Genomic DNA, 18356 nt, shown 5'->3' with positions numbered 1-18356 from the left:
TGCCAACGGGCGCAGTGATCGGGACTTACTGGATCGATCTATTGTTCGCCTAGAGTAGTCACTTCGGTACCCTATAGAAGTGACAGAAGAAGTCAAACCCTTGCTTTAATTAGCCATGGAAGGATGAAAGAAAAAACATCTGTTATATCTTGTGATGCAGTAAAACTAGCCTCTGTCGGTGATAAAACGCTGAACAATTTCTTTGCCCAACGTTAGGTACCAGGTGAATCGCCTTGGGCAGAAAGATCAAAACGCTGGGTAAAAAAGAGGTTTTAAAAAAACACTTTCTATAGCTGTTGCGTAAAATAAGGCAGGGTTGCCCATATTTTAGGAGAGAATCAACGCAGTTGGGTAATCTGTTTGCCCAACAGCGATTCACCTGGTACCTAACACTGCATGGGTAAAAAAATGCGCAGCGTTTTTACCGTGATGGAGCATTTTAGTTCTCTTGGCTTCGCCTAGGGAAAAATAATGCTCCATCAACCACCTCATGAGGTTGTTTTCATACACCACTCGAAGCAACTAGTTTCTGGTATACATGTACATGTATTATGTATGTAATATATTTGCATAAAGGTGATTCATCGATTACCTGTGCACGTGCGTGCCTCCTCGGGCCTTCGGCCTCAGGAAATACCACTAGACCACATTTTTACTGGTTACGGCGCCCTCACTACTGAGAACATTGAACAATAACATTGAAGTGCTTGTTGAATTGCTGATAAGTTGCATACTTTAATTAAAACAATTCGGTTATAAAACACTATATATTTTAGAAAGAGGTGTGTTATTAAACGTATAGGTACTGCATGGCATAAATTTGGGGTCCAACGTGTGACATATTTTCTGTCCCTGTTACACCTGACCTGTGGAATTGGACAAAGGATATCATCGAAATTGACTTCAAAATATTTATACATTTTTTGCTGGTAATTTACATTTTAATCACTATAATTGGAAATGCGTGAATGCGTTGAAAGAAGTAACAAGGACGGTAAAACTTTGGACCTCAAATTTATGGAATGACCCATGATCCAGTCACTCTGGCACCTCCATGCCCCCCACCCCCGGGCCTGGCCTGTGAGTGACCGGAAAAGAGTTCTACTTCCCTTGGCCATCGACCTCGGTAAAAAAGATTACTTCCCGTCCCCCGGGCGCATGGATGTGCGCGAGTGAATTCCTTGCCGGTCCACATGTAAATTGCTCTATGCTTGAATCAGAGGAGCAGAAATTCAGAACGATTTATAAGTACCCTAGGGTTTTGACCAGATGTATGAGGCTCAAAACATCTGAGATCCACACTGTCGTAAGGACTTAAAGGGAAGTTGCAACCAATTTTTTAATGCACTTTTGCGTCTCAGTTAACCTCGAAATCCCACTTTTGTTTCACTATTACAAAGGGTATTTTACTGCATTTTCTGGTGTTTATGCCCATGATTTTTTCCATATTCAGGAAGAAGCCTCAATGCTACATTGGTTTGTACATGAAAAAAAAGTTCTGCAGTTTTGTTGATTTTGCGGGACTCAGATTTCTCTTCTTTTCTAATTCATTGGTGTTTATGTCCATAGCAAGCAAGCATAAATCCCTCTCTCAGACAGGTTTTCATAGAAGTACATTCTGGGTTCAAATTTGAACAAAAAAGCCTATGCACTGAACTATGTCTTCCTTAGATGACTTTACAGCAACAGTGCCCTCATTTGCCCAGAAAAGCATATACATGTTTTTTTTAAGTGCACCTTTTAATGCATTTAACCAAATAGGAATGTGAAAGAGTTTTCACACACTGAAGAATACAAAGTCATAGAAAAATTCTGTCCAAAAGAAATTCATTGCAGCTAGCTACACTTTAATACCAATTATACAAGTTACATGCTGGATATCATATTATACTTTTAAGGCAAGAGAAAAAAGGGATGGAACAAAACACTGTATGTAAAAGCGGCTCCCTACAAAAACCTCGAACAATACTGTCATACCACTACGAGGCACGAGGGAAGGCTAAGGGTTAGGTGACTCATAGCCCCCTCCTACGCCCATCCCCCACCCCTAACAAACACCTCCACCGACCTCCTCAGGCTGAAAATCCATTCTCAATGTCGTAAAATTCTAATCGCTGACGATTTACTAAATTTAAATGCATACTGGATTTTCATTCTCAAAGCAGGTGAAGAAAGTTGTTCTCCGCCTTTTGCCTGTACCTTCGCCTATATGTCGACTCAACTTATGAAACTATTTTGAAAAATTTAATCCTGAAGCCAAAGACGGAGAAAAACCAGAAATTTGGACAGCCCCCCCCCCGGTCACCCCGGAAATCTGAAGTCTGAACATAAGACTTCTGAGGCCCTTTTCTATATTGGGTGGTAATGCAAAGTAGTCCCCTTTCAACAATGTCATACCAGTTTCAGCGTCTTTTGAACAGTAATTATTCTGCGATACATTATGCTACGAGTACATTCGGAAGTAATGTGCCTGAGAACGCCGCAGCATAGCTGCTATATGATATTATTACCAGTTGTAGCCAAAAACGGAAGCAGCGCTATTGCGTGTCAACATTCGACGTAACACTACTAGCATCATAACCTCCCATCAAAGAAACAAATGAGGAATTTGAACTTTGCAAATTGACTTGTATTTACGGATGCTTTATCTGCGTCTTGCGAATTTCGCTATTTGGGGCACTGTGTCTTGTGCATCCGTTTTTTACGTCTAAATTCCGTTCTCCAGCGGCGTCTTAATGAAAATTTAATGTCAATCTTTAATATATTGGCATTCCATCTCATTTTCAACGTTTTGGATGCTCACAAACGCACGGTAATATTATTTACATCTACAACCGTCTCTATTCTTTCAATTAATTCCCTAAGTGTCATTTTGTACAAATAGTTGTAGGCTATCTCCGTCTAGTATTCTTGTTAAAAATAATACGTAATTCAGTGGGAAAATTTAGTTTGCGTTTGATCGAGATGAAAACAAATATTAAACAAACTACTCTTTTTCATCTGGTGACAAAACTGCTGAAATTGCGTAGGCATTGTCACTCAGAGGACGGGATCTGGGAAACAGAGGCTCTTGGACAGCGCCCTCATTCTGCAAAGTCTTTCCAGGTTCTCTAGGGCAGACTCCACTGACGTCTCGGCTTGTGTTATCGGCCACCTCGGATATTTCAGCGTAGACACAAGTGTCGTCTGCGAATAGTCTAGCTCTAGAAGTATCCAAAGGATTCGCACCAATGCTGGACGAGTTGGAACTGGTTGTTGTAGCCTCGTCTCCAGTCGTCGAACTCACTTTGGTCATTGGGCTGGACATAGCGCGCTTTCTGGATAACACCTTGCTGCTGACTGCGTAGCTCGAAATTCTGTTGTTGTCGTATGACGCGGGAGGATTTTTGTCAGTGTTTTCAGCCACTTCAGGTCGATCTCCGACAATATTAGTTACAGCGTATGCCACAGCAGAGCCCTCTTGTGTCTTGTTGCCACCAGCGTAAACGGTGACAGGGCCTTGCGGAGTACTGGCACTGCGTCCCAAGGCGAGTTTGGAGTGTACACGTCCTGTAGACGTTGCATTAGGTGATCCCTTGGGATGATACATCGTGCCGTCTCCAGGCTCCTCCTGAGAACCGCTTTCGCTTTTCTTAATGATTTCCCTGAGATCGAGACTACTCAGTGAATCGTTATCGACCTGATCTGGGTCTAGCACCGCGTATGTCGTCAAAGATCTGTTGTTGTTGTCAAGACTCTCGTCTGTTCCTGGATCTGACGTAGGCCTATTTGTAATCGCAGAGGGCACCCTTGGAGCGGGTCCTTTTAAATTCTGCTGAGATTTCTTTGAGCTTCTATAGACGTTGTTCAAGTCTTTAGTGGGACGTAAGTCATCAAGCTGGATGTCTTTATTGTCCAAGTTAACCCTGTCCCGTTTCTTCTGCTTAATAATGCAAGCGGTGACAAGTGCTAGTAATATTGCCATAAGGATTGTACCTAGAGCAAGCGAGATAACAAGCACGAGTGGGAATACAGTGGTTGAACGATTTTCAGGATTCGATGGTGGTTTCAAAACGTCTATACTTGTGTTCTTACTTCCTGTATAAGACGTATCAAGAGATATCGGTTCTGTATGCTCGGTAATCATGTCATTAGTGGTATCGATACTCGTGTGAGTTGTTCTATCTCGCGCCATATCTACGACCAAAACAGCAGTACCGTGTCCAAGGTATCCAAAGTGGTCGCTGACAACACAGGTGACATAGTTATCCTGCATATAGCCGCTGGTGCTGCTTATCATGAGCTGAGATGTTGCCGACCTCAGTTGTTGGTCGGTGTTAAGAAACCAGGTGTATCGCAGGGGGCTAAGGCTCGGATAGATTCGGGCAGAGCAAAAGAACGTGGCCGTTTCACCAGTCGTAACGTGGATAGCATGTGGCTCAATATCAACAGCGGTCTTTTTACTCAGTGGCTGCAAGTTACAGCTAGGTTCTGTCGAAAATCCAGGTCTTGCTTCGTGTCGTTGTTCAGTCGGCCCGACGGTTGCAATACACGTAAAAGTAACCCCGACATCTTGTAAAGCAAGTGTTCGTCTGAACGTGCAGATCCGTTGCGGGAGACCCTTGAGTAGCGTGCAACTCCCAACAAGAGCTGAGTTCTCAGAGGTCCCCACGTACCACGCTAAAGATGTTATATCAGGTCTACCGTAGGCATCGCAGACTAGTTCCACGGTGGTACCAATAGTTACAGCTTGAAGTGGAGAGGAGACTGTTGCCTGACACACAGGGTCGATCCCTTCACGGATGGCAACACGCGTCCGTGGTAGGACGCTTACAAAAGTGATAGGAGCATATACACCGTAACCTCCCTCGTTGAAAAACGAACAGACGAAGCGTCCTTGGTCTTGGATGCTGAGGTTGGATATCAGCAAGTGATATTCTCCTCTTGACTCATCTCCAACCACCTCGAGTCTTGGGGACAGGTTTGGAAAATGGTGCATGTAGCTTGCGGTGTCCCTATCTCTGGAGACTGGACCAAGTCTGTTGCTGAACCCGTCGTATCGCTGCCAAAACACAGGCCGGTCTTCCTCCTTATCGTCGACAGTGCACGTCAAGATGATGGTATCGCCGACATAACCTGTGACGTTTTGTGGTCGCATGGCGAATTCCATGGCAGCAGCCGAGGAGAACACCACTGTTAACATCCACAGCTGGGAGATAATAAAAAACCCAGCCATCTCTGGTTCTGAAGTTCGCATACTTGGGCTTTCCTCAAAACAATATGACTCAGAATCAGCACTTAAGTTCAGCAACGGGATTTTTCTTGCTACAATGTGTTCCGTTAATACGTTAAAATCCGTCAGGGACTTCTATTTTCCTCACAGTGGTTGCCGATTGGAACGATGCCAGCGGACCGTATATTGACGGCATCACTGCTGAAAACTATATTTAGGAATTAAGTAATACCAAAAACAAGTCCTTCGTTGTGGGTATTGTCAGTTTTAATAAATGTGCATATACTCATTTCCTGCTTAACAGTTAAAGGGTGTTAGCAATTAGTCATTGCCTACAGCTCAGCAGTATCATCGTTGCGTGTCTCGCTAAAGAAATGTTTTTTATCCAGCAGCCAGTCACAAATCTTGTACCTAACCGAAATACAAGCACAAATCAATTTCCAGCGTACAGGCAACGAAAGAGAGCACTTCCAGCAACGTCTTAATCTGAGATGGTTGCTCTCCAGTGCCGACATGCATTGTGTGATGCCATGTCCTCAGCTTCAGGTTGAATGGTGTTCTATGAAGTAACATAGGGTGAATAAGCTTCTCTGTCACCTTGAAGTGCTTCTAATGTTCACGCCCTCATGTCCTATAATACACCAAGGCGCCATGATCCATCCAAGTGAGAGGGTTGTGGTTAATTAATGAAACACGTTGTATCACTGGCATAGACTATCCGCTCACCACTGCCAACGACAGCGGGATACGGATGCAATGACAAGCAGCTATTTGGGGTCTGTCTAAAATCTGTAAAAGCAAAGGAAAGAGGGCCACAAGAAAAATAATAATAAACAAACTAAGGCGATTGTGCGAACAATGGGTCGGATATCCTCTGTCTAGTGACCCTTACACATGGATGAGTGGAAATGGATCAAGCCATCGGTGGTTCGATATACGGCGCTTCTAATCTTAAAGGGACGTTCCAGGAGTAACAATCAGTATACGGGAGTAGTTGGGTACGAAAGTCCAGAGATGCCACGAGGTTTTTTTTTTTCATTATTATTTTTTGATGAAGTGTATTTCTCAGCTGCATTTTTACGAAATTTCTTTCCAATCGTCGTTTGTGCGAGATATGTATTCTCCAGTTCGTTCTTATGATTTCAGTTGTTGGCAATATTATTTCTGTTTTGGAAAAAAATGTTTTTATGAGATGTAGTTTTTTGATAATGTTCGTTTATACGAGATTTTTCCAAGTTAAGTTCCAAGAGACAAGTTCGCTTTGATATTCCCCCCAAAGATCTTCAAAATATATAACCCGTGAAAATGAACTTCAACAAACTTGATCACAAATCTCATCAAAATGACCTTGACAAGATATATCTTATAAAAACGATTTTTGCCAAAAGTAGAAGCAATGGTTCTGACAATCTGACAGTGAACAGCTGTCTCTCGTAGTGAACGTAAACTTAATGCATGACTGGTACCCTGTGAACTCCTCTCGTAGACAAAAAGAGCCCGATTGTTTCAGGTAGTTTCGGGTTTTAGTTCTTGAATACAGAGCTGATGTTTGTAGTTGATCTTTTGGAAATCACATGTATAGTGAGAGTCACAGCACTAGATAGAAGCGCAAATCTCTGGACGGCATCACCCAAGACGAGGATAACGACAAGAAATGATGTCACCTGGTGGCAAGCGTTTTACACAAGTATCAGTACTTCTGGGTTTCAGAGCATTGAGTGAACCACGTCATACCACTATACTGTCAAATGACAGAACGTTTCGTCGACGTCAGAAAAAACTACTCATTGGAATGATCTTGCTGCAGCCATTATCGATGCCGTCAGCCCTATGAAAAACCATAGAAGTCGATCTCATTTTCTTGCCAACTCCTTTAATTTTGAATCATTTCTGTTCACCAGGAAGTGTGAGCCTGGAGCACAATGTACATTAGCATTTGACGTCCGTGTCTGATTTGTTATTGTCTCAAATCCACCAGTGTAGTTGAACTAATGGACAAGGGCACTGATCTTTCCTGTGTGTCGCTGTGCGTGACCTTGTTTCTCCTGTCGGTAAGGCCTATAGACAGAAACGGACTGCGACTACAGGGCTGTTCTCAGGGGCCCTCTTATGGCATAACCCAAAGCCGCAGCCACAAGCTGATACCCGAATTTTTGATACCCGAGTTTTTGCCACTATTGTCGTGAAGGTATGACCACCCTCGCTTCTAATCTAACTTTGTGAAAGTCCATAACAAGGTTTAATTTTGTTTGGCTTCTGCGACAGAGTCAGTGCGTGAGCGTTAGTGAATATGAGATCAGCGAATGTGGATCCGAAAACTATTTAATTCTTGGTTCAAGAAATAGATATATATATATAGGGCCCATAGAGAGCGAAATTTGGGTAAACTCGAACTGCTGCCTGTGTCGTGGTTTGGTCTAACTCAGTATGTTGAAACTGTAATTAATATGCTACATTCGGTGGCAACGTAGTTGCTACGTTGAGAGGCTCTGATTTATACAACAGAAACAGAACACTTTGGATAATGCTGTTTTGACTTTCAAATTATTCATGTGATATTACCTCAACTATTTGTCGATTAGTTTTCGGGTAATGTTTTGCGAATTTTTATCATCTGAAACGGTTTTTCTACTTAAAGAGCAGGTGATAGGCAAGGGGTTGTAAAAGTCCACTCCCTAGGTCAGGCGAATCGGGATAATTTGCGAATTTTCATGAGGGCTCTTCCCCGGCCAAGAGCAATGGTGGTGGTGGTGGTGGTGGGGGGGTTGCTGCATACACTCTTCACATACATACCAACTTGAACTAGGCCAGAGCTCCCATCGTTCACTCTTGCACCTCCCTTGCCTTGCTCCACCTTGAATGTGGGTCACAAGTCCCTCCACCCACTGTTGACACGCCCCTCTCGTGTATGCCGTCAGCTAGGCTCGCTGGTCTGTTTGTTCAAAGTTTCCGGTGGGTTTATCTTGTACTTTGAAATCTGATGTTTAGATTCAATTTCTCGTGTTATTTCAAAGTTGTTTTGTCAGTAGTTGAACTTGTACTTTGTCATCTTCCTGGCATTTAAACAAGAAACATGTAAAAATAGCGACTTCCTGGCCGGTCATCTAAACGCAGTTATTTGACCTCCCCAACAATAGTTGTTCACAAAAGAGTTCAGTTTCATCCCTGTCCTTGCTAGATGTACATTGTTCAGTTGTAAATTAACCTCCATCGTCCACATTTACACAGCCCTATCGCTGACTCATTCGAACTCAAAATCGACAAATTCTGTGTTACATTTCCTGACGGGAGAATAATATCATCGATCATCATCCTGTGTTCCGTTTTCATGTGGCAAGCAGATTTCCAATGACATAAGTAATAGTTTCCCAGTTTTCGAGTATATAAGTACCTCAAGATTAGACTTGTATGAATGTCAAACAAACAAATGACACTATTAGACAGAGGTGTGCACATACTGGGCGCATTGTGTTCCCAGTGATAAGTTCAAAATTTCGCTTGGAACAAGTAGAAACGTTTTGTGCTGACGAAAGCGTTTTCACAAGGCCACAGTATACGACTTAAGTATTGACATAGTGGCGAAGATACGGTATGGTACGATGGTGACCCTGAAGGTATTTCCAAGGTATATCATTTCGTTCACGACCACTACAGTTTTTTTCAGGAAACAACACATTTTTTTTCTACCGCCGCATTGTCTGTTTTTTTTTCACAAACAGTTGCTGTTATCTGTATTATTTTCTTCTCAAATCTTTTCCGATTTTCAATAGCTGGGAAAACCCAAACTACAGCACTCGAAGCAGTCATATTAATTATGTCAATATAACATGGCATGTTTACAGTGGCATAGTGACACTAGCCTCCAGAGGTAACGGAATGCTCCATGACTTACAAGCGGGTCCTTTCTAAAGGTTTTCAGAGTTACTGTTATTTTCAACTACATGTATTTCTTTGCACGAGTCCTTCATTTCGTTCCCGAACATTGTTGAGCTCAATTCCTAATTTTGATTTCAAAAAGCCAGCAGTGAAATTCATTTAAGGTGCAACTAGGTACTAGCGCGTTGACGTGCTATGGAGCGTCAAAAACGGACAACCCCATTTTCTCATTTTTCTGCTGGTAGGTTTTGGGGTTTTTTGTAGTTGCACCATCCCTTTTCGAAAAAACAAACAAACAAACATGTTTTTGGTAGCAGAAATTTGGATTTTACTTTGACGACTGCAGGGTGGTCCTGAAGAGGACAAGTTAAAAATTGGAAGGACACTTTCCTCCCTACGTTGAAATGGAACGGTCTTGGGAAGATTGATTGATTTGTAGTAGTACTGCAAACGTACGGAGCCGGCCAACCTGTTTTATTGACCCGCCGTCTGTGACAGGCATCAGGCGTCATTTGGACATCCCCTTGCTGTGATTGGCCTTTTCATGCAACTTGTATTTCCATTTAGCCGATTTTGTGAAAAAGATCGAGCCTTCTTCACGTCAAGGAAGTGAATTTTATGGGGTTTATTGAGGGGAGTATTATTCTAAAGGAAATTATTGGAAATACACTGTATATCTAGGATTGACGAAAATTATGAACTGGGTACAGTGGAGGTTACTCGGAGTGCCAAAAGTGCAACAATCATTTTTTTAATATCCAGATATAAGATTTGTTGTACAATCCACCTTCCATGCATTTCACAGTAGACGTGTATCTGATGACTGCTCTGGGACGTCACTTGCAACTTTGTGTTTTCATTGCGTTAATATTTCTTCACATTGCCACTTTGAATCATTTGTCTTCATATTAATGACCCAGGCATTCACTATAACTGCCCACTTGTATTGATGACTTGAACAAAGACTTGAATGATAAATATTAAATTAAATCTTTGATGTCTAATCAGTGACCGCCTGGTGTACTGGCTGAAAGATTATTTTCTTCGTGGCTATCCTTTTTTGTTATTGGAATTACTGGCTGAATACGTGTTTTGGAATTATTTTGTGGGGTGTCAAAATTAATAAAATTCTCTTAACATGACTTTTATTTTCGATTCAGACCTTTTCTCGTTCCACAACAAATTCAATTATACTACTGGACGAGGACAAACTGGTTTATTACAGCTTGCATCGTTTAGGGGACACATATCATCATGCGCTCAGTTATTTAAAACGGAAATGTCTGACGGCAAGAAGCCACCGTCTTTCTAGATGCACAGGTGCACTGGGAAGTTGGAAGTTTGCGATACCAAAGAGGACTGTCAGGCTTTCGGTGGCCGCTTTCCTATTTGCTCTATATTTCCTATAAGTCTCTCGATAGGAGTCGTCCACATTTTTTCCGAGCTGTGACACCATCCGTCAGACCATTGACCCTCTACCATTAATGTTGGATGCCCATCTTCCCAAGACTGTTCCATTCTGAGCGTAGGGAGCGCTGAGGTCGTTTCAGTTTTCAACTTGTCCACTTCAGGACCACCCCGCTGTCATCAAAGTAAAACCCAAATTTCTGCTACCAAAAACTTTTTTTTTTCGAAAATTGGGTTTCATGAAAAGGGATGGTGCAACTTCAAAAAACCCTAAAATCTATTAGCAGAAAATAAGAAAAATGGGGTTGTCATCTTTGGGAGCATCAAATGAAATTTGATAGTGGAAGTTTAAAGTTTTTAGTTGTCCACTTTTGACGCGCCACGAGAGTTGTTGAAGCAAAATCCAACTTTCTCCTAGCAGAAAACTGCGTTATAGGCAAAGTCCAAAATCCTGAAAATGTCTAACAGAAAAATGGGCAAATGGGGTTGTCCACTGTTAACGCTCCATAGTATAAATGAAAGGAAATGATTCAAGCAGATTTTGGTGTAGGCCTACTCTAAATGCAACTACAACACTTTTTTACTTGTCAGCAGCGCCCATCCCCACACGTTTACGTTGTTCACACCGAACACAAACTGAGGGGCATGAACATACGTGAAGCGCACCTGGAGCGTATCATGGGATCGCAAGATGTGCGCACTATCCACCAGACCGCTGATCCCGCTTGGAACCGTCCAAAGCTGAAGTGCACCCTCTCCGGCGAAAGGAAGACAGATCATAGATGTACTAAGTTTTCCAACCGGTGCGCACGCCAGACCAATCAGAGCGATTCATAATAGTGCACCTCCAAGCGTTTGCAAAACGAAATTAGTCGACCCAAGGAGTGTTTGAAAAGGGTCGACAGATTTCGCGCATTGTGATTGGCCAACGCGTTGCAAACGCTGGGAGTCGTGATATTGCGAGTTGCCTGTATTTTACCGTTGTCTTCCACACGTAATATTTAGGAAAAGTCACCTAGAGATGGGTAAAAACGAGTTTCATTAATGACCTTTCACTTCCGGCAATATCGTTCCCAGGTCTTCTTGTTCCAGCATGTTTGTTTTCTCTCTCCGTGTTTACGTGAAAAACGAGATTGTACAGATCGTCCAACGTTGCAAAGATTTTACCTGCAGGCGATGGGTTCCAGATTCTGTTGAGTTGACATGACGCACTTCTTGTCAGCAAAGTTTAGATAAAATATAGAAATATTTGACTAGTAGATTATTGCTTTATGTTTACTACCTTGTAAATTAAAACAATCTGTAAAATATTTCGATCTGTTTTCAGTTGGCAGACTACTATAAAGTTTCATTCAGCAAGCGTTTATGTGCATACAAGTCAGCTGAATTGCTCTGTTCATGTATTTCAGATTTTGGAAGTTATGGGTCAATCTCTGACAGGATATTTCTTTTTAGGTCAGGTAATTTCTATAAACTGATATGCTAGCAAATGTTTTCCAAAGGCCTTTTTCCGAGTTGGATTTTTTAAAGAAATAACTGATCAAATAAAATAGTACAAATTCGAAAACATTTTGCATGGAGCTTTTCCTATCTAAGGGTTCCGGAAGCCTGCCACCAGGGGTCAACTTTCAGGCTCTGTTTAGTGGGAATCAAATGCAGCCGGCTAAGGAGAGTTTAGTTAAATTTGCCAGCGACAGGTAAATAATATCCACTTTCTTTTAAATATTAGGTCTTACATAAATATCCATAGGCTGATCAGTGCACACGCCTGAACGACACTATCTGAAGTTTAACGAAGTTTGGAAGAGGGGCTTAGGCCGATACAGGATAATTCCAGAAAACCGAGGAACTCCTCATTTTTCCACTTGGCAAACGATAACACCGAACCTATCAGATTCATCAGGTCAACCTGAAAATAGTCAGATTCATCAGGTCAGAGGACCAGACTATCGTAGATGCCTTAAGACTCGCCTTGCTCAGGAGGAGGGATACATTTCTTAAGCATTCTACATTCAAATACACAAGGGCAAGTAACATGCGCAAGGCTAAAACCAAATGTCAACCTGAAAAAAGAGCGGCAATGGTGAGCAAAATGCGACAGGACTGTGGGTTTCCGCTCCATCTGTTTTTAAAAGAGTAAGGGGTTAAGGGTTCGCCAGTCGCAGGATATCCTGTGCATGGGGTTTGATGTTATTTTTATCATTTTCTTCCTCATGGTTGAAAAAGATAGATAATTTCATTAAGTCTATTGAACAGCCAATCATGCGCGTTTGGTACTGTCACGTGCCAAAACCTGCTGTGATGCGCACCATCAGACCCAGTTTTGCTGTTAGACATGAATGACCACAATGGACATAAAAAATAACTTGGCAAATACACAAAATGCGCACTTTGAGGCAATGAAACGGACAATGGTAAATTCATATCAGTTGATCATGGGGAATTACAATCTGAGTTCCCTCAAACTTCTCTGGTGGTTTTCTTGGATGTGTTCAGCAAAAAAACAGTACTTGCTTGAGCGACCAACGTGACAACATGACAAGTTGTTATAAAAGACTAATTATGAACATTCGTTTGTACTCATTGATATTTATAACTGTCTCGACTGCTAACCGATGCTAAAATTGTTGAAATTTCTGAAACCACTCAAAGGCCCAAAACAAGCAATGACGAAAGTTGATTTTCTCGAAATATGGATTGTAGCTGTGATGTGCACCTCAGCTTTTACCATGGAATTCGCCATGCGACCAGAAAACGTCACAGGTTATGTCGGCGATACCATCATCTTGACGTGCACTGTCGACGATAAGGAGGAAGACCGGCCTGTGTTTTGGCAGCGATACGACGGGTTCAGCAACAGACTTAGTCCAGTCTCCAGAGATAGGGACACCGCAAGCTACATGCACCATTTTCCAAACCTGTCCCCAAGACTCGAGGTGGTTGGAGATGAGTCAAGAGGAGAATATCACTTGCTGATATCCAACCTCAGCATCCAAGACCAAGGACGCTTCGTCTGTTCGTTTTTCAACGAGGGAGGTTACGGTGTATATGCTCCTATCACTTTTGTAAGCGTCCTACCACGGACGCGTGTTGCCATCCGTGAAGGGATCGACCCTGTGTGTCAGGCAACAGTCTCCTCTCCACTTCAAGCTGTAACTATTGGTACCACCGTGGAACTAGTCTGCGATGCCTATGGTAAACCTGATATAACATCTTTAGCGTGGTACGTGGGGACCTCTGAGAACTCAGCTCTTGTTGGGAGTTGCACGCTACTCAAGAGTCTCCCGCAACGGATCTGCACGTTCAGACGAACACTTGCTTTACAAGATGTCGGGGTTACTTTTACGTGTATTGCAACCGTCGGGCCGAGTGAACAACGACACGAAGCAAGACCTGGATTTTCGACAGAACCTAGCTGTAACTTGCAGTCACTGAGTAAAAAGACCGCTGTTGATATTGAGCCACATGTTATCCACGTTACGACTGGTGAAACGGCCACGTTCTTTTGCTCTGCGCGAATCTATCCGAGCCTTAGCCCCCTGCGATACACCTGGTTTCTTAACACCGACCAACAACTGAGGTCGGCAACATCTCGGCTCATGATAAGCAGCACCAGCAGCTATATGCAGGATAACTATGTCACCTGTGTTGTCAATGACCTATTTGGATACCTTGGCCACGGTACTGCTGTTTGGGTCGTAGATATGGCGCGAGATAGAACAACTCACACGAGTATCGATACTGCTGGTCTAGTTGTCGAAACGACGCGAGATGAAACGGCCAATGTGATCGAGACCACTAATATCACGAACATCGGATGTTCGGAATCGATACCCCCTAATTTTACATCAAGAGGTAATAACAGTATCGATGGTTTGAAACCAGCGAGTATTTCCGTGACGGTTGTCATTCCTTTTGTTGCTGGCGTAGTCTTTGTGGCCGTTTCATTAACCTTTATCATCTCTTGGGTCGTAAAGCAAAGAAAACTGGGTGGAAATGATCAGGAAAACAACGGGAACCATTTGGAAACGGCACGACAGACGGATGACGGACACGTCTACTACAATGCGAATGTAAATCCCCCAAATTCACCAGTGCCCGTGGTCAGCGAAAACCCACCAGGTCGCGAAACACAACTCCAAGAGTATATCTGGATCATTAATTGATCAGCTCAAAATTTCCATTTACCTCAAGCAGAGCAGGAAACATCCAAATAGCAGCTGCTTACGTCTGACTTCAAACATACAAGTAACATAAACAATCAATTAAGATTATTGCCAGATTGCATTTTTGAATGGAACTGTTTAAAAACAACCGCCGTCGTTATCCCGAGTGCTTGGGGAAACATTCCACTCTGTATAATCGATGAAGTTATGCATTATAATCAACGGAAAATAAAGCTGCTCTCGCTATGACGGTGAACAAGCATGGACTGTCAGATATACTGGTTGATTGATACATGTAAACAAGCAAGAAAGTGATCCTTGTGGAGTTTAAGAGCCCTCCGCATTTTAAGGGGCTGTCCAGAAAATGGCAACGATTTTAATCCTTATCAAAGGAAGAAAATAATCTTCGACCCAGCATTCAAATGACAAGGACAACATAGTCAGCTAGCAATCCTTGGTCGAGAGGCCTACTATAAATCTTTGTCCTCCTTCCTCAGAAAACCCGTAAGGAGAGGTTTTTATTTCACAGTACGTGCTCGTATTTATCACGCTAGGGATTCGCACTCGGCCAGCCTTTGCTAATTATGTAAGTTGTCCTGACTATAGTAAACCTTGTTTGACCTCAAAAGTTTACGTGATGGGGGGGGGACAATTGAGCCATCTTAATGCCATTCCAGTAGGGAAACAATTATTGTAGGGTGAGATTTTGGAGGAGGACGAGGTTTATGGTGCGCACAATTTCGAGGGGGGGAGGGAACTGAGAGCCGATGAACTGTGGTTTGTTCATAATACAGGCTGTGCGTGCACTTTCCAAAATTTCAAATGAGGGAAGGCATGGCACGGACTTCGGCCAAAGATTGGTCACCACATTATTTTGAACACCGTGTCAAGAAAATCTATCATGATACAAATGAATTTAGTCTGAGCCCTTGCTGAATGGCAGCGTTCGAAGATCGAATAAGCAAAGAAAGTTAGTTTTGTTCCCTCTTGTGTCCTCACGAACGATTCGGCAGCAGATTAACAACCATTCGATATACTAACGACATCTCAAAACGTACAATTCTTTAGATTTAAAACAAACGAAAGAGTGAAATGAAGATGACGGTGTATTCATAAATTTGATGACCCCTGCTTTTCTCCTATGACTTTTGAGCGCACCCATAGAGCGAGCGAGTCCAGCATGCTTTGAAGAAATTAAAAAGAGACGAACAAGACATTTATGCTTTACGAAAGAAAAGAAAAGAGAAACTGTAGAAATACACCCATTTTTTGGCAACATCGATGCCCTCCTCTGAGGATGTCACATAGCGTTATCCGAAATTAAACAGACATGTTATTAAACTGAGTGGCAATTAAAAAAACACGTTTACTATGCGTGCACACGAGAGAAATCGGTCTTAGTGATTGTAATAGGCACGAGGACCAGTCCAAGTTGCCACTTACTGACTCGCTTGCTTGATTTCTTTGAGTGGCCTTGACGGAGCAGGGTATTGCAAGAAAGATATTTAGGCACACAACAAAATTTGTTCAGACACGTTTCACTTTTTGGCATAGAAAAACAATTCTTTAATCAAGGCATATTTTTTCAATTAAGGCCCACACGCAACAACATTCATGAATCTTGCTTGCCTTCATTCGGTTATGTCATTTCAGCTCTTAATAATTTGAACTGGAATGAACTTTGTTAATTTTTAGTTATTGGTTTGCCCTTACAATGACTTATATTGGTAGGCCTTACACTATAGTGTTGTCCCAGAGCTCACAAAAAATCCAGATGCTTATTCTGGTGGGACTCGAGCCCACAACCTCCTAGTTACTAGTGCAGATGTCTCTTTGAAGTTTCTGATAGTAATTTGTTGATTAAAAATAAATCTAATTATTTAGAATTTACTTAATAAATGTAATCCAATTTATAGCAAATTTATAGCAATCAAGTTAGGTATGTTTGCTGGATACAAATATACAGCATTGCGATTCACATGCAATAAGTTTACATGGGAAATAGTCCAAACTGAAAATACATGGGTGATCACATGTATTTTACGATGGTTTGTTACTCAAATTTGCTAACCAAACATTACACTGTGCATGTTAAATTGTTTCAGGAATGCAAACTTGATAATAACACGTGTTATCAGTTACTCAATAGTTATTGTTTGTTTTATGTTGCATCAACATGTCTGTGGGTTTCATTATTTCGCATCGTCGTTAAGTTAGTGCAAGCTTTAAAGTGTAAGTTCTTTTGGAGAATAAATATTAATACAAAGCTCAGTAATTTTTTTGAGTGTGAGAGACGGGATCACAGTGTGTTCCATAATTAATGCTTTATCGGTTGAGCCCAGAAGTTCAAAGTGCCACTTCATTCCACCCATCCACACCGATTTTGTTAGGACTGGCGACCCCATTTATGGCGGCACCCCCCCCCCCAGAATCGAGTGGCTGCATACCGGCCTAGCCCCACATTGTGTCCTTCGGTCAGCTTCCATATATACTTTGCACATAAATTTAGGATTCGCCATTGTTTCTCATATGGTTATTGCTCTAAAGAAAAAATGTGTTGAATTAATCATCATGGAATTACCATTTGCATTTCCTTGCTTCCAAAATACAAAATGTAGGCTTATACATATACAAGCTTTTCTTACATTGGCTTTGAGTTTGATTTTAAACACACTGTTGTTTTAATAGTCAAATTTGGCAATCAAAATCAGGGCTATTGTGGATCGTATTTCCTTAAATAATTTTGATATCACTGCATTGGAGGACGTGACGTCCAGGAGCACAAGAGACGAAAATTTCACAAATGCTCTGGAAACCTGTGTTCAAAAACCGTCAGCGTTTTCCTCCGTTCTTGTGCTGGACTTAATTAATAACTGACAATGATATTCAACAGTTTCATTGTGCCTGCCTCATCGCAACCTCAGCGTGCGTCAGTGGGTATGATCGCAAGAACTGACCAGCTATCCACCTCGAGTAGGTTTTTTTGGCATTTTGCGGGTAGAACAGCCTGATAGAAAGTTCCAGTAAATAGGTCAATACCACAACTACAAAATAGTTCTATCTACAGTGTACCTTCACATAATGCATCGGGCTTTAGCATAGCACTTATAATAGTACTGTATCTGATTTAATTTCAGATGTGTATGATCATTGTCTGTCATGATTAAACAAATAATCCTTTAATGAAACATAGGATCGGAGGATTTATTGAAACGCACACACATCCATCCACGCACACAAAATCAGGAAAAAATAATTTTAAGTTTTCACCGTCTTCAAGTCGCAAATTAAAGCTTAATTATTTGTACGGGTAATTCAATAACTTTTGCAGAATTGCCCTCATAAGATCATCACCCTAAAAGTTGCAGACCAGTAATTAAGTTGTCATGAGACAGTCATAAATACCCCCTACACTTCAAAAAATCAGAAAAATATACAAGTTCAGTTTTTGAGGTGCTCAAAAGTCATCAAATCAAAGTTTTACTTTTAGTGAGTAAGCTGATGACTTTTGAAGATTTTTCTAACCAGAAATGATGTCTATATTCCCTTTAAAAACGCGATTGGCCCCGTTTATGCATTTCTTTTCAGAAATTTACGATCAGGCAGTCCTGCTGGTAGCTTCCACCTTTTTTTCCCAACAGTCCTATCCACACACCACTACTGGGAAAAGTTCTCAAACACCAGATAATTTAATT

At 41.8% G+C, this 18356-nt stretch overlaps 2 protein-coding genes across 2 annotated transcripts; one reads left to right on the top strand and one right to left on the bottom strand.

The window, feature by feature from the left end:
- Positions 1 to 1826: 1826 nt before the first annotated feature.
- LOC147795716 (uncharacterized) lies at positions 1827 to 6184 on the bottom strand. Its single transcript, XM_087131335.1, has one exon. It carries the CDS (start codon positions 5234 to 5236, stop codon positions 2987 to 2989), a length of 2250 nt encoding a protein of 749 aa, XP_086987461.1. The 5' UTR covers positions 5237 to 6184; the 3' UTR covers positions 1827 to 2986.
- A 5555-nt stretch (positions 6185 to 11739) lies between these two features.
- Positions 11740 to 17700, top strand: LOC147795715 (irregular chiasm C-roughest protein-like). The gene has a single exon (XM_087131417.1). It carries the CDS (start codon positions 13111 to 13113, stop codon positions 14659 to 14661), a length of 1551 nt encoding a protein of 516 aa, XP_086987543.1. The 5' UTR covers positions 11740 to 13110; the 3' UTR covers positions 14662 to 17700.
- Positions 17701 to 18356: the final 656 nt, after the last annotated feature.

The sequence above is a fragment of the Acanthaster planci genome, linkage group LG21, assembly GCF_054643075.1.
Source record: "Acanthaster planci isolate LZ-2023a linkage group LG21, COTS_SCS, whole genome shotgun sequence".
NCBI lineage: Eukaryota > Metazoa > Echinodermata > Asteroidea > Valvatida > Acanthasteridae > Acanthaster > Acanthaster planci.
This window is presented reverse-complemented; position numbering and strand designations above follow the sequence as displayed.